Below are 26306 nucleotides of genomic sequence, written 5' to 3' on the forward strand. Positions count from 1 at the left end.
CCAAGCCCACACCAGCCCGCCGCCTCTCACCCTGGGCAACTCCAGAGTAGTGGAGGGTCCAGCCCCCTTCAAGGAGCTGGGTTCCAGAGCCCAAGCTATGTGTGGAGGTGAGCCCGACTATCTCTAGTCGGTATCTCTCAACCTCACGCACAAGCTCCGGCTCCTTCCCCCCCAGCGAGGTGACATTCCATGTCCCCACTGTGAGGGTTGATGTCCAGGGATTGGGTCGTCGAGGCACCCCGCCACGACTGCTACCCAGCCCACAATGCACCGGCCTGCCATGATCCTTCCTGCGGGTGGTGGGCCTACTGGAAGGCGGACCCGCGTCGCCGTTTCGGGCTGAGCCCGGCCGGGTCCCACGGGCAAAGACCCGGCCACCAGGCGCTCGCCTACGAGCCCCGACCCCAGGCCTGGCTCCAGGGCGGGGCCCCGGTGACGCCGATCCGGGCGACGTAGCGGTCCTTTGATGTCTCCTCTTCATGATAGGCTTTGTGAACCGCTCTTAGTCTGGCCCGTCACCCAGGACCTGTTTGCCATGGGAGTCCCTACCAGGGGCGAAAGTGCCCCCGACAACATAGCTCCTAGGATCACTCGGGCACACAAACCCCTCCACCACAGTAAGGTGGCGGTTCAAGGAGGGGTGAGCTACTATTGAGCTGTACTTGTGCTTTATTATTTAAAAAAAAAAATGATTTAAAGCAGTAGTTTTTTTTAATAAAACTCTACAAAACTTTTGCTTAATACAATTTATCACGCAGAATTAAAACACTTAAAGGAGCTTGCGGCTCCTTTTAAGAAATGAGACTCTCTAGCGCCACCCTTCACCACGATGGCCGTTGGGGGTACTGCAGCCAACAGTGAAGCCGGCACGGGAGAACGGGGAGAACGTGCATGCAGCGTCATGTGACGTCACATCCGCAGCCCAGCGCGGGAAAATCGGGACCGAAGTGCAGCACATTTTGCAAATAAAAAAAACAGCCTCAAGCTCCTTTAATGTTTTTTTCTTTTTTTTTTTACCTTCTGATTCCTGGTCAGGATTTCATTTCTGCAGAGTAACTGATGCAAACTCTGGGCGAGTGGGTTACATCCAGTCAGTTCTCGTATGTAGGAAACCAGCTTTCTCTTCTTTGACAATGTAAAGTCTTTCTGAAAGTGGAAAAAAATAAATGAAAACGTATAAAATAGGATTATAACTACTTGAAAGTGTCTAGTACAATTAGCTACGTTAGCAAATTTTTCAGGCCAGTCACTTTCTTCATTAATACTTGCTGCTTTCAGAAAGGGCAGACAAGTACACAGTGTCGACCCAGAGCATGACACTTAGCCTTCTGAACCTGAATGAAAACAAAATTGGTAATTTGATTTTGAAAGTCAGATGTGCTCTGTGGTTGATGACACTTTTGGCCTCACGTAGACTCTGAAGGGAGAAATGTTGCAGAAAATTAAAAAGTTCCTTTGAATTTTTTTTTCTCCTTTTAAAGTACATAGTCCATATAGACTTGAACTATCAACCAAAAAACCATCGAAAAGGGTGTGACAGCTTCCTCCCCTCCTCCTAGTAATCTGGTTTTCTCTTCAGTTGACTTCTAGGTGCCAGAGTAAGCTGTCAGGTGGAAGTGGCTGCACCTGATGGGGGCGTGGCTATGCATTGATAAGGGCTTCTGGAGCAGGAGCTGGCTGACTGAGCAGGTTGGAGGCCTGGAGGCTGCAAGCTGCATTTATTTTTTTGACTTTTGACTTTGCTTTACTTTATTCCACCCATATCACCCATTTCACACATGCAACACTCCTTACACTCCTTACACTACTGATGCCTCCCACTTACATATGTTACTATGATTTGTTGTAGTTAGTTTAAATAAATAATTTATTTAACTTTGAACTGTGTGTGTGACTTCTCCTTTGTTGCAAACCCTGAGCCAGGGTTGTAATAATGGGATGTAAAGGATCAGCCCTGATGAAAAGGTTGACAGCTTAGACCAGACAGCAGTTTCTGTGGACTACGTGAAGATGTCATTGTTATCTAGAGTGAGAGTTGGAATCAGGTGGAAGAAAACCTGGAGAGGACAGGAGAATAATTATTTTCAATTATCTGTGTTAGAAGAATAGCAGCAAGAGTAAACAAAGTTTTACAAGTCGGTGGTGAAACCAGCACTTTTATATGACTGCAAGATGGAGGCGTGGCCCATAAGACAGGAAGCAGAGCTGATGGTGGTGGAGTCGAAGATGTTAACATTTTCTTTGAGAGTGAGAAGGATTAATCAAATTGAAAACAAGCATATCAGAAGAATACCCAAGACTTGGAGATAAGATAATCTAAATTGAGACTGTTTGGACACATAAAGACGATGGATAGTAAGTACACTGATAGAAGGATGCTGGAGATGGAGCTGCAGGACAAAAAGGAAAGATCATGGAGGCGATTTCTGGATGCACTTAAAGATGTTATGAAGTTGGTTAATGTGATAGACGTAGATGCAGAGGCGAGGGTAAGATTAAAGTAGTTGATCTGTCATGGCAACCGCAAAGGCGAAAAGCTGAAAGAATAGGAATCAAAATCAACCATGAACTAGGTTTGTATACATAAATAAGGAATTCGGCTTTGGTTAACTTTTTCTCAGTGATACAAAAGAGTAGGAAGGGTCATTATGAGAACAATCAAACATTGCTTACAATGGGGCACAATGAAGACAAGAGCACACTGATTCCTTTCTTGGTTTGTGTCACTGAAGGTACAACATCATTAATGAAGAACGTCTCATCCTGCGGCGTCTCCTCAGGGAAAGAGGACATGGAAAAGAAAACCGTCGACTCTTCAGAGATTCCACTCTTTATCAGTGTGTCATCACTGGAGTATTTACCTCTGTAAACGGATAATGCACACCAAGGAAAAAAGCACTGCATTATTGTAAAGTAGAACATTAAGAAAAATTCATTGAAAATCACAGGGAACAAATCAATGAGTTGACATACTTGAGGTGAAGAATATGTGCAGGGACTCCACTTGTATTGGACAGCTTGTGTCTTAGAGTCACCATTGTATCAGTTTCTAAGTCCACCATCAGCTCATAGTCTCCCTTAAAGAATAAAATAAAATGTTAAATAAAATGAAAAGCACTGAATTGTATATAAATAATTGTTTACATGTTGAAATTAATTGGTACCATTTACGTTACAATTGTATTATATACAGGGCTGCACATAAGTGGGCCGCCAGAGCGCATGTGCCGTCAAAATCCACAGTGCGCTGTCAATCTTGTGCTGCGAAGCGCTTTTGCGTACCAACCGCTGGGGCTCATATTATTAGTTGTGGCCAGACCAGAATACTAATATTAAAAAATCTATTGCGAGAGCTTTTCCCCAGAACTGCCACTGAAAGTTGGTACTGGCCAATCACAGCACGTCCTTACTCCCCCTCCATGCTCGTTGCGGCGGTGCGGGCAGGAAGAGAGGTAAGGATCAGCTTTACTGAACAAACCCCGACACGTCTCGTCAAAATGTCCAAGAAGCAAGCGCCATTATTAAGTAATTATTTTGGCGTTCCACCACCACCAACTACAAAGAGATGCCAAACTGAACCACTGCCCGAATCGAACAGAAAACATGTGTTCGCCGAGAAGTGGGTGCATGATGTTATGCAGCGACGCGCAACGTACGTCGCGTTACCGCGTATCCTACCCCGTAAGCTCTGCATTGGTGCAACGCGGAACCATAAATCAGCCAGTGTCCGTCACTGCGTGCAGCAGTTACCTGCACCAGCAAAACGCTGCTCTCTGATTATGGCTCACTGTTTATGAAAACCCCAAATAAAAAATAAATTAGAGAATATTTTATGAAATCAATAAACAATTCCATCATCAAAATTATAACAAATAAAGGCATATCTTGCTTTGCATGTAATAAGACTAGGTAATATATTAGTTTCACCTTTTAAGTTGAATTATTGAAATAGATTAACTTTTACACCATATTCTAGTTGAATTATTGAAATAGATTAACTTTTACACCATATTCTAGTTGAATTATTGAAATAAGTTAACTTTTACACCAAATTCTAGTTGAATTATTGAAATAAATTAACTTTTACACCATATTCTAGTTGAATTATTGAAATAAGTTAACTTTTACACCAAATTCTAGTTGAATTATTGAAATAAGTTCACTTTTACACCAAATTCTAGTTGAATTATTGAAATAAATTAACTTTTACACCAAATTCTAGTTGAATTATTGAAATAAGTTCACTTTTACACCATATTCTAGTTGAATTATTGAAATAAGTTAACTTTTACACCATATTCTTCCCCTGTAGCAATATTCTACACCTTGGCTGATGTGGACATACATAGCATAGGAGGCTATTTCAGCTGCTATATGGTTGGCTGTCTGTACAGTCATGCAAGTTCAATGCTATTAAAGAACACGTTTTTTCATATAAAATAAACAATTTTATGCAGTTTAGAAGTTTTGGGGCGTTTTTTTGGCTCCTGCGCTGCTGAAATTGGGGCGTCCTTTATTTCTATTTCTGAAAGTTGACAACCCTAGGTGCAAAATATGCTTTTATACTGACTCTACAGACTAACACGCACCATAATTTGTTAATTCATCTTTATAAGTGAATAAATATCGTTTTGCCTATAACTTATTCCTGCATCCCTCTTTTATCGATCCGGCGAGACGGGTCACCGCGTTTTTGGAGCCCCAAGTCACATATCCAGGGGCTCCTGTGAGCACCAGACCAAAATAATTATGTGCAGCCCTGATTATATACATGAGTATAACCGTGCACTTTATTCATCACTCTGTAAATAGAAAAGATGATAAAATACTGTATGATTTTTTCCCCTCAAGAATAGAATAGAATAGAATTGTTTTCATTGTCATTGTGCCAGGACAATGAAATTGGCGGTACAAACCCATAAAGTGCAGAATGAATGTAACATTAAAAGCATAGAAAAGAATAAGCTAGACCTTTAAAAGACACAAGAACCTATGCACCTATGCAATTCCATTTGTACCCAGAAAAAGCATATAAAACAGAATATGAGTAAAAAATATTACCAATGAAAGGAAAGGGTTAAGGTTAGCATTTCTGTTGTGCAAGTGGACTGACTATGTTCACAAACAGAATGTTTTGCTCAGGCGAAAGAATGCAATGTGTAGTACAATGGCTGGGATGAGCACACACTCATCCTGGAGGGGAGGTTCTTACCAGTGTCCCAGCTTCTTAAGAAAGAACAAATTGCACTGTAACAAATACACTGTTTTATTTGTTATATCACAAAGGAAAACTGTAAGGTTAACTAAAGGTTAGCCTGGTGCATCTGTCCAAGACTTCCCGTTTTGTCCGGAAGGGGCCCCATTGACCCATTGACCCATTGACCTTTTTTGTCCTTTTAAAACTTTAAGCTTCTGCATACCAGATCAGTTCCTCTTTAACCTCGATGTCTATTTCCTCTGTCTGTTTACTGTTTTCTTCCAATTGTCCACTGTCTATTCACTGTTGACTGTCCTTATATGGTCATTTCCTGTCAAGTTTCTCAATAAAAGCATAATGCAGGAGGAGGACCTTTGGGGAAACTCAGGAGTTCTCAATGAGGGCCACATTGCCCTGCAACTCCTCTGCTCTCCCCCCTTCTGCAGAAGTGCGTTAAAGATCATTTCCAACAGTCTCTGTGTCTTTCCTCGTTATGAATTTATGTAATGTTGATTTGGACCCAACATTTTTGGTGCCGAAACACGGGAACCCAAGATCTGTGATGTTGGAACGGCATAGGATCAAAAGGCCACCTAAAAACTGTCGACAGCCGTTCCGACTTTAGGGACGGGGCCAATAGGAGTTGGTCCTGCGCCGGTCCGGGGTCCAGTGACGGGTCCTCCGAGCCAGGAAAGGCACCTAAGGACTGGTAAGAGACCTCCTCTTAAATACGTGGGGTATTGAAGTATTTTTGTGTAAAATACGAGTGAAATTCTGTGTATACTAACCTGGGGTTAGCGAAACAGGTGTTGGCCCGCGGGTCTGGGACCCACTTTTGAAGTCAGGGACTTTAATAGATACTAGCCTGGGGTTAGTGCATAAGGCCAATACCCACTGGGTCTGGGACCCGCTTTAAGGTCAGGGACTTTAAAGTACAGAATAACGAGAGGAGGTTTCTATTGGAATGTTTTTTAATGGTTTTTGTCGAATGTTTGTCTTGTCTGATGTTTTTTGTTTAAATGTTCATGATTGAAATTGTCTATTGACGATATTGCGTTTTCTAGAAATATGAAATAAAAGTTTCAATTGCTCACTAAATAGATCAGCGCTAAAACCAAACTGTCAAAAAGGGAAACTTATGAGCTGAAAGAAACTTAAGAAAGCAAAAATAACTGGCTAAAATAGCAGACGCGTGGTTAAGCTGAAACTTATGCCTAAAATAATTTCTAAACGATGCTTAGTCGATGGGAGACGTCCCTAACTCTAGGTGAAGAAAAGATGGTGACAAAATCTTAAAAGGAAAAGGAAAATCAACTAATTTATGGCTAAAAGAAAAACTGATTGAATGTTCAAAATGGGACAAGGTTCTAGCAAGAGGAAAAGAAAATTGCGAACCTGTAAAGGAATGTCAAAAGAGATATGGTTTTGATAGGGCTGATAATTATGACAGAACAGCTGGTTACGAAAAAGGCAGAGGACACGGGCCGTGCGGCACATTCAGGGTAAGCAGGCCTTTTCATCTGCATTGAATATCACTCAAATCAAGACCGTGTCCAGAAGTCTTAAGTAAATACCCAGCTGCTGAATTTAATAACTGTTAAATTTAAGGAATGACAACTGCTGAATTTAAGAGCTGCTGCAAAGTTGCAGGGCCAGAAGTCATGGTGCAGTGTGTGTGTGTGTGTGTGTGACGGCTGCAGCAGTGTGTGTGTGTGTGTGTGTGTGTGTGTGTGTGTGTGTGTGTGTGTGTGTGTGTAAGGCTGCAGCAGTGTGTGTGAAAGCGCGCTCCAGCATGTCCTGTCTGGGTGCGCGTTCACAAGGGGCTGCGTAAGTGAGAGGCTTAGTGAAGCCTAAGAATGGAAATGTCCTCTCATTTTGGGACTGGATGTCCATAAGTTGAGTGTTGGAATTTCCTATGTGGAAGTTTTTGTTGGAATGACACAAATAACTGGCTTCTTTAGATGGTGTGATCTGTGTCTGACAGGGAGATTTTTTGTCTGCTGGACAAAATAAGAGCTTCAGAGGATGTATTGGCTAGTGTTTCAAGTGAGAAGCTCTCCTCTTGAAAAAGACATAGAAATGGAATAATGTAGTTTTTTTCTATCATTCTAAGCCCTGAATGGAGGCGTGGTGCCGTAGAATTGTCAAATTGGGATAATACACCATTCGAATGGTTGCAGATTACTTTTGCAATACTGTATTTGACCCGGTCTTTGTATTGATCGTATAGAAATGTGATTCTTGCCATTGTGAGTATGAGATGTGTAAGATTGGATTTGACTTTTACACAAGCGTGAAACATGTCAATCATTTTTCTTTATTTTGTCTGTCGTAAAATCACATACTGATGATTGACAGCTTCAACAGGTTGGGTTTCGTCCCGTAAAATGAGCACCGCTGTATTTTTAAATACAGTAGAAGGGTGTGTTCATGAACCTACTGTCAATTGCATGTCAGTGACATTTTACACAACAAAGGGGTGTATGGAGAAGAAACAAACCCGTTGAACAATCCTTTTAGAAAAAGAGGAACTCTGAGTGCACACCAGCCTATTCACACTAAAAAAAAATGTACTTTTTTGATCAGTGCTGCCACCATTTAGTTTGGGAGTTCATTTGAAATGCACCAATTGAGTTTGGTTAGTGTAGTTTGAGAAGAAATAATTTACACATATGCACTGACACACAAACCCACATATAGATGATCTGAAGTTTGTGTTTAATGTTTAGTGAGTTTTTGTTTATGTGTAGTTTACGCATCGGAATTTATCCCAAAATTTGTTTCATTTTTTAAGACTTTTGTAAATACAGTACATTCTGATTAATTTGAATGAGAAAGAGGAGTAAACAGGAAGAGGAAAAAGAAGGCTAAAAAAATAAATCAATAGATGAAATGGTAAAAGCTGCTGATGGTCTTGCAGATCCATTTCGGGATACCGAACAGTTCGCAATTGACTTGGTAGATTTGGAGTTAAAATTAAATAATCGAATTGTTATGTCTCCATAGAGGAGCATGCACTTAAGAATCTCCTGAAGACTACATGATTCATCTAGAAACTATTTTCCGGCATCATTCTGGCATTCCTTTTGAACTTGCGGACAATAGAGCTTAACAGCAGTTGATAAGGCATTATTTGATGGAATACTCCCTTCAGTCCAACGTTTTGTAACAATAAATTATTGTTTAGATATATAGGTTCACTAGGAACTGCTGTTTTACGTTGCAGGAGGGTTGCTGCACGGACAGTTTTGTGTGTGAGACAACCGAGCATGAACGGCCAGGACCGTTATGTGATTAACCGTTTGGTCACTGGTCCGTTATGTTATTAACTCGTGTGTTGTTACTTTAATAAAACCATAATCCACTTGGGTTGAAGTAAGAAAATTATGTAGGGGGGGGGGGGGGGGTCGGTAGAGATAACCGACCCTAGAGAATCATTAAGTCAAACCTCCGACCTGCCAGGGTGCAATTCTCAGAAATGGGAGAACCACTTAGTTCCCCATCTGAGGAGAAGTCAGGACACTGGCGAGAAACAAGAAGAAGAGGATGATGACAACGAGACCCCTACCCCTGTTGACATCCAACTCAAATTTTAATTGACATGCAAAACAATGCTCCGCAAATAGAGAAAGACATTTGGCTAAATGAAGGTGCTACTGTAACTTCAGAAGGCCTCTGTGTGGTGCGAAGCAAACCAGTGCTCCCAAGGGATTTGTTCCCTCTGGTGGTTGGGTTGAGCCATGGGAGTTCCATGTCTCAACAGGAGGGAGGCAGCGTATGGTACATCACCAGGACTAAATACCTACTTTAAAAAAACATTTTGTAGGAGCTGTCTAACATGTTGCAGGCACAACACGCAAGGCAATATGAGACCTAAAAGAGGTCAGTGTCCCCAAGGGACCTATCCATTTGAAGTTATCCATTTGGATTTCATTGAGCTGTCCAGAAGTGGGCAATACTTGGAATGAACTAATGGCACTGTTAAGCTAAGGCTTAGGAAAACCATGGAAGAAACTGGAAAACCATGACCTGAATGCCTGCCATTAGTCGAAATGTACATGAGAATCGTCACACCCTTTGGGTGGTGCATGGTCGCCCGTTCCAACTCCCCTCTATGGGACGGAGAACCATGGCAAGAGAAAACCGAAGAGGCAAATCCACTCTCGATGTGGGTGAGTAAATTGTTTGCTGGAAAAATTTTCAAAGTTCTTGTGAGCTGCTGCTTTCTTCTCTCTCTCTCCTAAGCAGGAACTTCTGAAACTGGGTGACCAGATCCTGATTCGAGTGGTGAAAGGTCATCACCCCGTCGGGACGGCCCCTTTCGTTGTCCAGATCGTGACCCCGACAGCAGTAAATTTTGCTGAACGATCTACGTGGGTTCACCAGTCACAGTGAAAGCTAGTAAAAAACTTTCCAGACCCTAAGTAGGCCGGAAGTCGGACGGTATCAAAACCCTTGTCCGCTGAAGAACTCATCTGACGCCTGCTCACCAGCCACGGGCCTGAAGAAGATAACTGGCTACAACAAGCTGGAGAGGAGTCCGAGAGATGGAAGAAACTTTTCCACTAATAAGTCATGCTGACATGTTAGGAATTGTTCCTCAAACTCTTTACTTACATTGCTGTTGTAATTTAGGAACACTGCTGTATATTCATCCCTGATGAAACCGTTGCTGAAAGCAATATTACCAAAGCTATAGCCGAATTACGTCAGTTGGCCAAAGTCGTGTCAGAAGACAGACGCTCAGCAGGTATCACTTTTGGGTCCTGGCTGACTTCCGACCCCTGGACTGACATAATGACTAAAATTATGATTCCGTTCTTCACTGTTCTGGTACTGTTCTGTGTTTTCACTGTCTGTATCGTTCTGTGTCTCCGTGCAATGGTCCAAAGGACCATTGCAAACTTCCTTAGTCCAGTATTCTGAGATCTATTTACCAACAACTCCAACAAACTCTAACTGATGACAAGGATGATTATGATGACACTGGAGTGTAAACTGTTTTGTTTACTGTGAAGTGTGCTTTAAAGCTTGTATGTGTCTTGGCCCTTTTTTTAAATGGGCGGATATTAGTTGAAGTTTCAAAAGAACAACAGGAGGGAATTGTAAGGTTAACTAAAGGTTAGCCTGGTGCATCTGTCCAAGACTTCCCGTTTTGTCCGGAAGGGGCCCCATTGACCCATTGACCCATTGACCTTTTTTGTCCTTTTAAAACTTTAAGCTTCTGCATACCAGATCAGTTCCTCTTTAACCTCGATGTCTGTTTCCTCTGTCTGTTTCCTGTTTTCTTCCAATTGTCCACTGTCTATTCACTGTTGACTGTCCTTATATGGTCATTTCCTGTCAAGTTTCTCAATAAAAGCATAATGCAGGAGGAGGACCTTTGGGGAAGCTCAGGAGTTCTCAATGAGGGCCACGTTGCCCTGCAACTCCTCTGCTCTCCCCCTTCTGCAGAAGTGCGTCAAAGATCATTTCCAACTGTCTCTGTGTCTTTCCTCGTTATGAATTTATGTAATGTTGATTTGGAACCAACAAAAACCCTGTCGTGACCATTGTCTCTTCACAATATTCATGCTATATTAGACAATTCATGGAACATGTGTTTGAAGTTGAATCTCAGACCTTACCCGGTAACAAAACATTCTATTCTCTGATTGGCCGATAGGCTGGAAACTCAGGACGGTTGCTGTAAGCTGTGTGAGCACTCAGCACACAGTAGCATTGCCTGCCTTTTACCCATTTGTTAGCTGGGCTGTTGGGATTTCTGTGCGTAGAAGTTAATCATTTCTCAGCGTAAGAAATGTCATGTGTGGTGTGAGAGCGTGTGAACTTGCTGAAATGCGTGTGTCTCACGCTCAATGAGCTTAACACTTTGCTTTTGTGCAAACTAGCATTGCTACCTTATTTTACATTGTTCTGATCTAATCCATCTATTGGGGAGAGTGGGGTAAGTAGTCCCATTTTTTACTTTAAGTGCCTTTAAAGCAAGGGGATTACAGCAAAGCCTCCAACTACAATTGGTACATATAGTTTAGGATGTTGTGCATCTCTGGGAACAATCCCATTGAATCTAAAGTAAACTGTATGAAAAATACCGCTTTTGAAAAAAAAGTTGTTTTGTGGCAAAAATTGCCCCCAAGGGTAAGTTGTGCCGTTAGAGAAAATACACTGGGGTAAATTGTGCCCTTGGCAAAACATACAGTATAATTTTAATCCCACAAACAATGATGCTATATAAAGGCAAAACAAATTCAATACAACATTGCTTATTTATGGTTTATTTAACCCAAGAAAAGAGAAAAAAAGAGAAAAGAAAAGTGCTGCTTAGCAGGATTGCAAAACACAAGAGCCTAAACTTAAGCCAAAAAACCAAAACATGACATGACACATGGAGGTAGAAACAGTACGGACCAGCAGGGAGCAAAGGAAAGACAAGACCAATAAAACACAGAGGGGTAACGAGACACAGGTGCAGATGATCAGGGCAGATGGGAACCAGGGAAGTCAAGACAGAACTTAAACACAAAGACACAGGTTTCAAAATAAAACAGGAACTGACAAAACCGTGACAATTTTCACAGTTTGCTGGGCCTATTAACATATGAACACATAGCCTACTCCTACTCTTCAGAGATTTGGCCTACTGAACATCTCACTTGGTGATACTGCAGGGGAATATCCACTTGTGCTCCCTTCTTGCTGTACCACCAAATTTCTGTGGTGGGGTAGTTTTCTTTACACATCACCTCTAGGGAGAAAACCCTCATCATTCTCTCTAAATGTGAAGACGGGCTTTCCATCAACAGAACTCTTAAGATTTTGCTTCACAAACTTTGCACTGATGTCATCACCTTCAACTGTCTCCACCAACTGTCTTTTTACCGGCAAACTTCCCAATGACAAAGTCATCAGCAGACAGATCCTTGTCACCATCATCATCACCATCACTCTGGACATCTGAGCTCTCATAATCAGTGCCATCGCTCAGTGGTATCGGAGTGACTCTCTCAGCTACTGGAGAGCTCTTTCTCTTTGGGTTTGCTTTTCTTCAAGCTTTTCACAGCCCTATCTAGTAAATTATCATAAGTGCCAGTGGCACAACTTAACCCAAGCCCTTTGGCAAAAATTACCCCAACCCCACCATTTGGAAGAATATTAATCCCCGAGCTGTTTTAAGTTACTATCATGCTAACTGTATAGATTAATGGTGTAGCTTACTAAAGCACTAAAACATGTGTTAACTGTTTTCTAAGTTCTCTATAATTGTTCGATCACTGCAATCAAAAAACCTTGTTTGTAGAAATTTTACTTTGGAGGGCATAAAATTGTTTTTTGAACTTAAATGTGCTTACTTCTCAAGCCATGGGTGTCCCTTCTTTGCAGGATGATTGAAATGGATGCCTCTCCAAAAATATGTGATCACATGACCAATTTATTCTATGGTTTTCTAGATAACAGTGGTGGAACAACTTGCCCCTTGGCACAAATTACCCCAATCTCCCTGCTGCTGGAACTGTGAGCGGAGGTCCAACTGATTACTACCAGGACCCTTGGTGAAAAATGCTTGGCTAACCTTGACTCCACAGGGCTGCACCAGAGACTTAGCTCTTGTAAAACAATGGTGCCAGCTAGCATTATTGGATTCTGGTTGAATCTGCCCATTCATCCTCACTCCTGATGGTACTACTGAACCAAAATTTGAAATGAGTGATGCTTGCGCTGAAATGAGGACAAAAGGAGTTTGGATTATTTACCCCTCGGGACCCTCTACTTGTAGATGCTTAACTACACTTTTGGGGTCTCCACAGCTTTGTCTGGCTTGGGTGCTGCAGAGATCAATGTTGGAAAGGGTAATGCTCAATCTGGAGGATGCTGTCCTGTTTCTTTGTCAGGTTTTCCATGTGCAGGCTCTTTTTCGACCTGATCATCTTCAGAACTTTGTTAAAAATAAAAAAAGCATAATTAATTGATAATAAGTACCATAGTATAAATGTACCTTTAGCATGATGTGACATCGAATTACATCTGTTCCTGAAGTCTCATCAGATCTTTGTTGTGGCCTTTCAGAAGAACCTCTTAGATTTTCCTTTGGTGTAAATATGGTATATATCATGGCACCATTTTCAATGTGTCTGTCCTTCAAAGACCCTTAATTAAAAGACGTACAACAATTAAAAACTGGCTATGTCACGTTAATAATGTTCCCCATGAATACAAAATAAATACAAATCAAAGAGATTTCCATTTAAGAAAGGGAATGAGACATAAGAGAAAGTTCTGCCCTGTTTCATGGTTCAATCCAACTAGCCTCTCTTCTGGATTTGTTCAGATCAACCATAAACATAAAAGCTTGATTTCCACTTTGCTTGGATTGAACATTTTCATAATTAGTGGTGTAGATAAGAATCTGGCTCTTACTTGATTGTTCCAAATGTATGCATCAATTCATGTAGACCTGGTCTACTCACATGTGTTGAAGAAGGGGTCATCTGTCAGGGGCATCCCATCAGCTGTGTAGAGACAGACTCCTTTGTTGTTGCCAACATTTTCAAAATGACAGATTCGTAACATCATATCTTCAACTGTGCTTTGTGCTGGGTCCATATCTGTAACATTGATATGTCAAACATATCACCTCATTTATGGAGCTTTGGTAGAAATGGTTGTTTAAATTTCAGGCATTAACTGCCAGGAATATGTAATATTACGTATTTTCTGGACTATAAGCCGCACCTGTATATAAGCCGCATCCGCTCTATTTAAAAAAAAAAAAGATATGCAAGCCGCAGATATTTATGTTGTTAGATTTAGATATTTACTACATGTACAGAAGGATTTTGAACTGTAAATGATGTACATGTTTGTACCTAAATAGATCCTTTCCTAACAGTGTCTTTTAACACGGCAGCAACTTTGCTGATTAAAACGGGACAGAACCAAGAGAAAATAACCGGTATTTATTTATCTATTTATCTGTTTGAAATCTGCTTCTACCTACTTCTATCTGCTAAATAAGAAGTAGCATATTCTTCTTTGCATTTATTTTGTCTTAGTTAGTATTCTAATTCCGGTTAGAGCGCCAGGAGCGGTGGAAGAAAAATCCACAGAATAGCCGCACATTTGTATAAGCTGCATGGTTCAAAACCTATGAAAAAAGTAGCGGTTTATAGTCCAGAAAATACGATATATATATATATATATATATATATATATATATATATATATATATATATATATATATATATATATATATATATATATATATATATATATATATATATATATATATATATATATTTGTAATATTAATTACTATCACCAGTCTTCGGATGCTTCGTGTTAACAAGTCAAAGACAGTGACAATTGCTTTCCTCTCACCTTTAATATGCTTTGGTGAGGGACACTTAGGGTATGTGTACTGGATAGAGAATGACTCCAGTGATTTTTGTATTGGCGTCCCAGCTTGAACTTGTCGTTGTGGAGCTCCAAGTTTTTGAATGAAGTTTTTCATGGTGGAAAAACGAGCTTTTTCCACCTGACTTAAACCTGTAAAAATAAAGGCATAGATTGGGAGAGGCTCAAAATGTGTTCACATAAGAAGCATTTTCTTGTAGTCCAGTCTCATGTGACACCATCATCAAGGCAAGGCAAGTTTATTTCTACATCACAATTCAACAACAGGGTGATTCATAGTGATTTACAAAGACATTAAAAGATAAATAAAAAATATTATTAAGTGTTGGGACTGCAGATTTAAAGCTTTATTCAAAGGCAGGTGAAAATAGGTGTGTCTTCAACTTGGACTTAAATACTGTTTCAGCTGATCTGAGGCTTTCTGGGAGTTTGTTCAGACATGTGGAACATAGAAGCTGAATGCAGCTTCTCCATGTCTGGTTCTGACTCTGGGAACTGATAAAAAACCCAATCCAGATGATTTATTATGGGGTCTGGAAGGTTCATACCGGGTCAAGAGGTCTCTGATGTATTTCGGTCCTACACCATTCTAAGCTTTATAGACCAGCATCAGAACTTTAAAGTGTATCCTCTGATGGACAAGCAGCAAATGTAAAGACCTCAGAGCTGGACTGATGGGCTCCACTTTTTGTTCTTAGTTAGGCCTCAAGCAGAAGCAGTCTCTTCTGTTTTTTGAACCTTGGTTGTAGGAACAACTGAGATTCACGAAACCGATCCTGAACAAAAAACCATGAGACTTGTGGACCGATTTCCTGTGGAAGGCACCAACGTGGAGTTGTTTGGCCAGAGGCAAAACCAAACAGTATTTCAACAAAAATATATAATATATAATTATAATTTGAATTATTTTTCACATTCATCCATATTCCTTACTCTTACCCATGTTATTCAGCGTCTCATCCGTCACTCCATCCAAGAAATCCCTCTCATCCTTCACACCCAACTGATGAAACTTGTTGTAGTAAGACTCCAGTCTGTGCTGCTCGAGCAGGTTATATATTGCACCCATCTGAACAAAACACCATGACATTTGAGTTATTTAAATGTAATATTCCCCTTCAATATTTTTTCCTGAATAACATAAATACTACCATCTATCTTTCAGATAGAGGGCAGAAGCCACAAGCTCAGAGCTAATGTTGCCTGTAAATAGGTCCAAAATACTAAATAAGGTGTTTTGAACAAAGTATATTTTAGTATGTTGTGACTGGATGGTGTATCAAAGTAAAAACTGACACAAGCATTTTGTAACATATCGATAATCCATCAGAGCGGTTATTCAGAACAAACCTGCTGACCCTCCTTCCTGTGGTATGCAAGTTTCCGTGTTCTTATCACGGGAACGGGCATATCACAGGACTAAGGGCCTTCAATTCTCACGCATTGAGCATGAAACACACTCATTTCAACAAGTTCACACGCCACACAAAGCCTTTTCACGCTAAGAAATTATTAACTTCACCGCACAGAAATTCCAACAGCCCATCTTACAAACGAGTCAAAGGCAGACTATGCTACTGTGAGCTGGGCGCTCATACAGCTCAGAGCAGCTGTCTGGAGTTTGGAGAGTTTTTTGTTGTCGGGTTAGGTCTGAGTTTCAGCTTCAAGCACTTCACCATCCCCCACACAAATTCCTCTACCCTGGGCCTGAATTACAGGTTAACCTACATGCCTGCCCATCCTACTAGTGAGTCAGGACCAGGAACACACAGCGGAGAGAAAATCGACTCAATATATCTGTGCTTGCGTAGCACTTGATTTGTGCGTGTGTACACTTGTTTGTGTGTTGCTTTGTCATACTCGTATACGTAAGGCATGATTTGTAAACCATAAAGAACATTTTGCCCGTAACTTGCCTGAAGTTATGGACAAATTCATTGTTACGAATTCGTGCATGCGGGGTCAATGATTTGTGTGCAGGAGGCTTTTTGAATTTGTAATAATCATTTTGTCAAAATGTATTTTACGGTTTACAAATCATGTTTAACACATACAAAGCGACACAGAAACAGGTGTACACACGCCTAAATCAAGTAGTATGCACGCACAAGTAGTAGGCCTACACACGCACAGATGGCCTATATTGAGTTGATTTTCTCTCCATACACAACCAGCATTCTCCCCTCAGAGTCAAGAACCCTCCTGGACCCAATAAGTTTACGTTCACCCCTTTCCTGTGGACATATCCTTGTCAAGAGGACCATTTCTCTAACTGCCCCTCTCTTCAGTTTCCTGAAACCTCCAGACAAAACCCCTTTGGCCAACTCTTGGTCTGCTGTAATAATAAACTCCGTTCATTTATTTATACACCTCTGGGTCCATTTTTTGGTCAAATCTTCCTAGATGGCTTTACGAGTCATGACAGGATCATCACTCCAGACTACTAAAGTTTTGTTTAAATAATGGGGTAGGATACTTTGAGATTTTACATCTTTGTTTTAAAATCAACATTATCTAAAACAAGGTAATATTGCATAGTTGATATCAAAAAGAAAAATCAGGCACAATCCTACCTTGGCATGTAGAGCGCTCCACTGTTACCTTCTTTATGTGAAAATGAAACCCTGAAAAATGAAACCAAACACAAAAAGCCACAACCCATACGCATACAAAAATAGATTTGATCATTTCCACGTTCTTGGAGCGCCTATGATTGGGATGGTCCGTGTCTTTAACATGACACATCAATCTAACCCAACTAACACCTCGCCCCATATTTTTGGGGGTCGTATCGAAGAACTCATCACAAGGTAGTTAAATCCCATTTGAATAAGCAAACAAGCATCTTTCAGGACTCAATGTGGTTTCCTTTCCCTTTCCCTGGAGATGAAGGTGCCATCACAAACCTGCATCAACAAACCCACTGTTATCTGGATAAAGTAGTGAATCAGTGGTGGAAAGGACTGAACACAGGGACCTATTTGTGGCAATAAGGTGCTGCCACAAAATGTAACCCTAAAAGGATTGTCCTCTTGACTTTACATATCAAAAATTGCAAAATGGCTGTGAGTGGTTCACTCTTTCTCACCTTTTTAATTATCCAGTGTCAAAAGTAAAAGGTAAAAAAGAAAAAGAAATCGTTCCCACTCAATACTTTCCAGAAGTCATGGGTAGAAACATAGAAAACACACAATATGCAATTAACAGAGATATAACTTTTCATATACAATGTAAAAGCTGTGCCAGTTAATGCTAGCATACTTTCAGTTTAAAAGTCTGTCTTTATTTTGATGCGGTAAGTGGGCATACTATTTTAGGGGTTCAAACTGTCCTTTAATAGGGGTGTTTTTGAAGATAAAGATTTTGCCCCATCAACGGTCACAGACCGTCCATGTGCTGGCGCTGCCTCTGCAACAGTCTCTGCACCACCAGCCTTTTGCTGCGACTACAGATCCTGGCCAAAGTCCACGTAGTCTCTCTGCCACTCATTTCAGCCCCGAAGGTCTGTGGCCAAAGGCTCGACCTTGGAAAGTTGATTGTACTGGAGGAAAAAGAGGAAGACAACTGGACACACCTGTAAAGAGACAGCTTGAGAAGGAAAGGACAGGAGCACAGAGGAACCTATTCAAAGGTCAGAAGAGGTCACAAAAGAAGACTTCATCAAAGCAGTGAATAAGTTGTTTCTTATACTTAAGAATATGTACTCTTATATCTATGAACGAGACTTTAGTACTGAACAGTATCATGGTTAGCTTCTGCCGCCGGTGGCAACCATAAATTATGAAAATTCTCATTAAAACCTTTGTATGATTTGGATCACCACACATGCAGAAACAGTCTTGAAAAAAGAAAAAAGTGACAATACACCTTTAATTTAAATATTTGAAAAACTAATTCAAAAACGACAAATAATAAAAGTACCAGCAATCAAACTCTCCTTGCCTGTCGTTTATTCAACCATCTCTGCATCCAGATATGTTAGTGACTTGTGTGACGTCTTAAAATCAGAAAGAAACAAGAAGCTGCTTTACGTTTAACTATTACCGGTAGTTCTCTGTTTCCCCCGTCATACCACTCTCATAGAGACTGGATCGCAGGTATTTGTTTTTGGCTGACATCAAGGAGGCCCTCCTGCAGGAGGGAGTGGCTGATAAAACCTTTTGATTGTCTGCATATCTTGTGCATTTCTAGACTGATCTGATCTGATTCATCCCATCTGTAAGGCATTTTTCTTTTCTATCTGTTCCACTGGTGCTCATTCCTCTGGTATCTTGTGTGAGTCTCAGTCATGACTGAACATCCAGACGTAATAATCCGTTCACAGTTACCTGTGAGCACCGCTGTCGGCTCGAAGCCTCTGCTGTCGCTATTCTGTGGCCCATTTTGTTTCCTTGTTTCCTCCTGTAGAAACAAATCCCACTCTGATCTCAGTGTCGGTGATGATGGATGGGTTTCAAGAAAGGGCAAGTTTTTTTCTGAATCTATGGGAAAACTTAAACAAGGCTTGGAGTTGAGAGACGCATCATCCTTCTCTGGAGAAAATACAGAGAGCTGTTTGCTTTTAACAGTTTTCTGTTTAGCAGAGAAGGGGCTGCTTGCAAGCCCTGAAGTATCCTTGCTGTTGCAGGTGGGATGTTTGTGTGACTTATTAGAGATTGGTGTGAGCCTGCGTAAAGAGTGAGTCCTGGATGGAGAGGCGTGGGTTGGAGGAGGTCCACTTGGTGGCCTAGGTATAAGATGGCACAGAGGAGGAGCTCCATGTAGTCCCAGAAGACTGTCTGTGCTTTGTCCTGATGACAGTCTGGAGAAAGCAATAAGAGAGGGAAATACATTAAACGACACATTACAACAGTGTTCAAATCAACTACCCTGCTTTAATACACTGATAAAAACTGAAATAAAAAACACATAAACAAAAACTGTAAAGCAAATAATTACAGAAAAGCAATCCATGATTAAAGCTGCAAGCAGCGATGAATGGGCCCTCCACCCTTGTTCACGTTCAGGCTGCAGTGGAAGCTTGTATGACTTAATGTAGATTCTTCAGGCCTGGACATTTAGCAGATGACACCACCCACGACTCTCTATATCAAACCATTCAAAAGTTATGACAGAAAGTAGGAACTATCGGATATCGACCAATCAGATGAAGGGGCGGGGCTAATTTGCACCAATTATGTTCAAGGACTCAAAACCGAGTCCGATGACACCACCCATGAGTCTTTATGTCAAACCATTCAAAAGTTATTGCAGAAAATCACAAGTATAACATATCGATCAATTAGAAGAAGGGACAGGGCTAATTTGCACCAATTAAGGTGAAGGAGTCAAAACCGAATCCGATGACACGACCCACAACTCTGTATGTCATACCATTTAAAAGTTATGGCGGAAAATAGGAACTATCAAATATCGACCAATCAGAAGAAGGGGCGGGGCTAATTCAGGCCAATGAAGGTCAAGTACTCAATACCGAGTGCGATGACACCATGTCTTTATCACAACCCGTTCAAAATTTATGGCAGAGAAAGTTTTCTAGGGGGCGCTGTTGAGCCATTAGGCCACGCCCATTAATGCAAACCATGAAATATCACATTTATCACCAGGACTGGCTTGCATGCAAAATTTGGTGACTTAATCATTAAGCGGTTCCATGGGATTCAGGGGGGTAAACCAGGTGGCAGGTGCTGGTCACCAGCAGCTGTGCAGACCGTTCTGAGAGCAGATGCTTGTAGCTGTGGAGCCTTCAGCTGTGTAGAAACACGGAGCTGCTCGGCCTGAAAACCCAGCATGGTGTTTGGTGAACAGCAGGCCAAAGGTTTCAGCAGAAACAACTCATACCTGCTTTCAAAGACGGTGGTTGGAGTGGCCCGATCCGGGCTGGCCAGAGCATTCTGGAGAGAAATCTGAGGCTGTCTGTTCATTTAATTGAATTTATTTATTTAGCACAATTTTTTTTAAACAGTTCATGGAGGGAACGAAGCCTGAAGGGCTTGTACAGAGTTCCACTCCCATCAACAACAACAAAAATAATGTACAACAAATTAAAGAAATTATAAATATAAATGTAAAAGAGAACATGGATACAAGGTCAGGATTACATTAAAGATAAAGACATTGAAGGTTGAGACAGAATAAGATGTTTTTTTTAATAACTTTCTGATGGAGGTAAAAGATAATGTTGACATCAGCGACATATTCAAGTCATTCCAGAGTTTTGGATCTAGATGTAATATTAAATTCATGACCAGATGTTCAACAGAAGGGTAAATGAAGATGCCACTGTGTCTAGTTGGATATGAATTAAAATCAGATGAAAAAATAAAAAAACTGCTGGAAAGTGACAGGAAGATCTTATTTTAAGCTAATAATAAGGGGAGAAGGTTATTACAAGACATAGGTAAGTCATTAATGTAAATTAGAAACAGTAAAGGGCCATGATCGATCCCTGTGGAACTCCGGAGTGTTCAAATTTAGTCATCATGACAATGATCCAAAGAAAAAGGAAAAAATCAAGGTTTTGGAAGGACCTTTTTAAAGTCCGAACCTGAGTTTGCAACAGCTGCAGGCAGAAGTGTGACGTGCATCGTGCAGCTCAGCACACATAAATAAACAGCAGCAGCGACGTGGTGAATGAGAACCAGACACGTGTGAACAGAGATGAAGCAACCTTGTAACCGCAGACTTTAATAAACATACACAGAAATCTATTTCTAGTTCTGGTACAAACTCCTGATTCTTTTCCACTATTCTTTTTTTTGGGGGGTTTTATTTTTAGGACTTAAGTTGTTATGTTACACATTGATATGCTAAATTATATCCATCCATCCGATATGTATATATTGGGTCAGCTGGAGAAGATCCCAGCTCTCTGAGGTAAAGAGAAGGAAACGCCCTGGACAGGTAAAGTTATGCATGAATCAGATATGTGTCGATGAACGGCATGGTTTATTTGATTTTATTATGCAGCCCGAATTTTAGTTGGGTTTCTTTGTAAAACATAAATAAAAGCAACTCACTTCAATAATACTTCATAATCCCAGAGGGGAAATGATGTAGCACTGAGTGTTATTGAAGTTTACTCAGAGTTGTCAGTCATGGCTGGATCTGCTGTATTTGTATGTATATGTATATTTAACCCTTCCATTAGCTATTCTTCCTGGGGTCCGACATACACATAACACACAAATTAACACTTAATACATAACAGACATACATTATACATGACAAACAAAACAATAATAGACACAACTCCCTTAGTCACAAACAACACAGAGGAGAACTAAATCACCATCATTATCAGACATAAATGCATAGAAATTAAATCAAATAAAACACCTTCATAAACAATACCTGCCTGAAATGACCTTATCTTAGAATTCTTGACCACTTTTCACCTTTGTGATAGGGTTAAACATTACCTGTAATTCTATTCAAACTTCATTCTGTTCCTTCCAAATGCACTGCAAAAACTCAAAATCTTACCAGGAATATTTGTCTTATTTCTAGTTAAAATGTCTCATTTTTAGTCTCATTAAAAAAAAAAAATTCTCATTACACTTAAAACAAGAGTCATTACCAGAAAAATAAATTATTTGACAATTTTCACTTGTTTCAAGTAAATTTTCACTTGAAATAAGTAGAAAAATCTGCCAGTGGGACAAGATTTATCTTCTCATTACAAGCAAAAAAATATTGTTCCACTGGCAGATTTTTCTACTTATTTTAAGTGAAAATTGTTGTTTTTTCCAGTGATGAGTCTTGTTTTAAGTGTAATGAGATTTTTTTTTTTTTACTAAAAATGAGACATTTTAACTAGAAATAAGACAAATATTCTTGTTAAGATTTTGGGTTTTTGCATTGTATCAAATCATAATTCATTAAATTTTAAAAGATATTGTTTCAACTGAATCTTATCCTTCACCTCTAAGAGATGCAGACTTCTGAATGGACCCCAGACAACGAGCTGTGGTCCGGAAGACACGCCATCCCTTATTTCCTACAGATCATTTCAGATTCTGACTGGCCAGAGGACAGGACACTTTCCCTTTTTGCCTCGCTCCATTTTTAATGACCTTTGAACCTGAGAGGACAGCAGCGTTTCTGGACCTTGTCCACATTGGGCTTGTCCTTTGCATGACTAAGCTTTAAGCTGCACTTGTGGACGTTGTTAGACACTGGTTTACATCCCAGAACCATGTGGTTGTTTTGCCTTGTACCTTGTACCACCTGAGGACCTGGAGATCTCGGGGGTCCAGGACTGGTCTTGCTTCTCCTCACTAAGACGCTCATTCCTCCAGTTTCTCTGAATATGATAATTTTATGTCATGTAGATGATGAGATGTTCAAAGCCTTCCAGTTTTCACTGAGGAATATCATTTTGAATTGTTTAATTCAGCTCAATTCATTCTTATTTATTTAGTTAGGGCCCGAGCACTGAGGGTGCGAGGACCCTATTGTATCTGTAGCGTTTATTAGGCTGCGAAGGGCCTATTGTTACTGTAGGAATTTTTCTCGTTTTTATTTTTCCGACGAAATGAGGGCCTTTTTGACCCCCTAAACGTGCCCAAAAAGTCACCAAATTTTGCAGGCAAGCCAGGCCTGGTGAAAAATGTGATATTTAATGGTTTGCATTAATGGGCGTGGCCTAATGGCTCAACAGCGCCCCCTAGAAAACTTGTTCTAGCTCCCTACAAAAATGTAAATAAACTACTGAATCACTTGGCTGTTTCCAGCTTTCCAAATAAGACATAATTTTTTATACTGAAGTTCGTACATGGGTTAAAACTTACCAGCAAATAAGAAAAAATAAAAAGAACTCCATCTCTTCCTGGGCTGCTGAACAAATGTGAAATAGTTGGAGCTCAATGTGTGATTGGCATCAATGTGTGAATACAGAGCACCCCAAATTCCAAACATCATATCATTCTCTTCAACAATGACTAAAACACAATCTGAGCTCTGGGCAGGAATGAAAAATTAAAAAGCTTAAATGGATGCTGAAAGACATGAGTAGGTACTTCATTTCCCAGCAACAGTCCATTATTTCAATCATCTCAGGCGAGGATTAAACCGCTTCTCAGGAGCCATCGTTTACTTCTCCGATGAGGACAAACTAAACGAAACAGGTTTTGTTCCTCTGCTTTACAGCAGTTCAGAAACTTTTCACTTTCATTATAAACGAAACCTTTCTCCAGCTGAAAGTGACCGCAGAAAACAAAGTGCCGAGATTCTTTGGTACTTTCATCGCCCGGCCAGTCAGCGGCCTCTTTAAACCACAATCATTGGTACCAAAGCTCAACATGTTCATTCTTTGCTCCAGCACTTTCCTTCATGTCTGCATTGAAAGAAAATGTCCATTTGTGGCATTAAACCCCTGCAGCTTTCAAGCCCCATTACCTCACATCATAGTATATTTAACATCAAAGAGGAGCCTAGGCTGCTTTATTCTAGACCCGGAACTAAAACACAGATGAGAAAAATTCACACTAAACTAGGATTTGACATGTAAAAGATTAAAAAAAAAAGGCTTTTATAACATCTGCTAGACATATAATCTTTTAAAATAAGAATAGTCATAATGTTAATAATAATGATAATAATAATACATTTTATTTATAGAGCGCTTTTAAAAGATCTCAAAGATACGAGTATTAGGGCTAAACTAAAACAAATTTTTTTTTTGGAAATTACGAGAATAAAGTCATAATATAATGAGAATAAAGTCGTAAAATTACGAGAATAAAGTCATAATGTTGCAAGAATAAAGTCGTAATAGAATAAAGTCGTAATATTATGAGAATAAAGTCGTAAAATTACAAGAATAAAGTCAAAACCTAATGTTGTGAGAATAAATTTGTAATATTACGAGAATAAAGTCGTAATATTACGAGAATAAAGTCGTAATATTACGAGAATAAAGTCGTAATATTACGAGAATAAAGTCGTAATATTACGAGAATAAAGTCGTAATATTACGAGAATAAAGTCAAAATCTAATGTTTCGAGATTAAAGTCGTAATATTACGAGAATAAAGTCGTAATATTACGAGAATAAGGTCGTAATATTACGGGAATAAGGTCGTAATATTACTAGAATAAAGTCATATTGTTGCGAGAATAAAGTCATAATATTACGACTTTATTCTCGTAGTATTACGACTTTATTCTCTTAATTTTACGACTTTATTCCCGTAATTTCCAATTATTTTTTTTAATCTTAGTTTGGCCCTAATACTACGTTGTACAAAGACGCTTCACAGACACAAAGATAAAACATTGATATCAAGAAAATTAAACATTTTCTAATTATGTTAGCCCTTATTCACAGCTGTAGTGGAGATTGAGGCCCGTCTGAGCCGATAGTTTCATTCAACCAACTACACTCCCAGAACCGCATGTTTGCTGTTGGGCCGAACCGATCTGATCAAAGCAGAAAAGAAGACAAATCTGAAGCAAAATAAATTTGAGAAGCATATTTAATCAACTATGATTGATACATTTTACAAAAAAAAAAACAAAAAAAAAAACAACTGTGAAATAACAATCAGGAAGGAAACTAAATGTTAATATAACATCCAAAAGAACAATACTCAGAGGTCCTTCATCAAAAATGTGAATGAGGAGGAGAGCTAGAGAAAAAGAAAAGCACTAACTCGACTGCACGGAGATGTTTAATGAGCAGACCCAGCGCCGTCCAGCGCTGACGTGCAGTCACACTTTGTTCCTCACCTCACATTTAAATCGGAAAGAAATAAAGTGCAGTTGGAGCTGCGAAGCAGGTGTCCTGCAGGATCATTCACGCTCAGAACCGAGATTTTGAAGTTCACACAAAGAAAAAATATGTGAAGACTCTGAAGGTCACAGAAAAAAATTGTTTAATGAGACATCTCAACTTCTGTTTTTCTGAGAAACTTTGGTTAAAATTCCACAGATTTGTTGGACAAAAGCCTCCCCCACCCCCTCATTGAAACCTTTCATGTGAATGTTTCTGCACAAAAACATTTATATACACAAGCAAGGGTAATCCACTACACCTGCCGTGGGAATCTACTCTCACAAATCTTTAGTGTCATTTTTTTTAAAACCCCAAATTTCAAACGATAAATGTGTACATCCCCCCACCCCCAACAGAAGATATTGTAGAAGTACATTTGTACGACACTGAACAATTTTGATTCCAATAAAAGTAAAAGTGACTTTTTTCTGGTTAAGATTTGCCTAAAATATTTTTACGTATTTTAAATTTAGCAATTTTTTCACGGAAAACAGCCACAGGTTGAAGAAAAAAAAAAGAACAAGTAAAGACAAAACAAAAAACTGTAGTGAAAACAAGGGGGCGTCTTTTTGACAAAGTTCACAAACCAAACCCGAAGTTTCAAAGTTGAGTTGAAACATGATTGTTGAGGAAAATTGTGGAGTTAAGACAGTCCGAGGTGTGTGATTGGATGGTCAGGAGCGTAAACGTTGGATTGGATGGGATCAGAACGACCTCCATCGGTCCATGGAGCTCGTAAATACGCAGACGACCACCTGGTGTTCTACGCAGGGAAGTACAGGCAACACTTACTAAAAGAAAGCTAAGATGCCTCCGATCTAAACTGAAACTGACGTTTTACGTGTCCCAACTATCAAGGTTAACTGGAATGTTGGTGGATTTTTGGTTGTCACTCAAAACTGCTTTGAATCATGTTGT

General features: G+C 40.0%; 1 protein-coding gene across 2 annotated transcripts in view; it reads right to left on the reverse strand.

Annotated features, from left to right (window-relative positions):
- LOC133463424 (uncharacterized) overlaps window positions 1–17228 on the reverse strand; it is a 43244-nt gene extending 26016 nt beyond the window's left edge. Inside the window, exons 1-8 of one of the 2 annotated variants that reach the window (XM_061744962.1) lie at window positions 17185–17228; window positions 15551–15680; window positions 14576–14743; window positions 13666–13707; window positions 13194–13345; window positions 2974–3077; window positions 2674–2863; window positions 1018–1146 (exon numbers count right to left, since the gene is read on the reverse strand). In XM_061744962.1, the coding sequence (XP_061600946.1) occupies window positions 1018–1146; window positions 2674–2863; window positions 2974–3077; window positions 13194–13345; window positions 13666–13707; window positions 14576–14743; window positions 15551–15680 (915 nt within the window). In that variant the 5' untranslated portion in view covers window positions 17185–17228. Of the gene's footprint in view, window positions 1–1017; window positions 1147–2673; window positions 2864–2973; window positions 3078–13193; window positions 13346–13665; window positions 13804–14575; window positions 14744–15550; window positions 15681–17184 lie in introns of both variants that reach the window. The other variant, XM_061744961.1, reaches the window with a different exon arrangement.
- Window positions 17229–26306: the final 9078 nt, after the last annotated feature.

This window comes from Cololabis saira, chromosome 17 (assembly GCF_033807715.1).
Source record: "Cololabis saira isolate AMF1-May2022 chromosome 17, fColSai1.1, whole genome shotgun sequence".
NCBI lineage: Eukaryota > Metazoa > Chordata > Actinopteri > Beloniformes > Belonidae > Cololabis > Cololabis saira.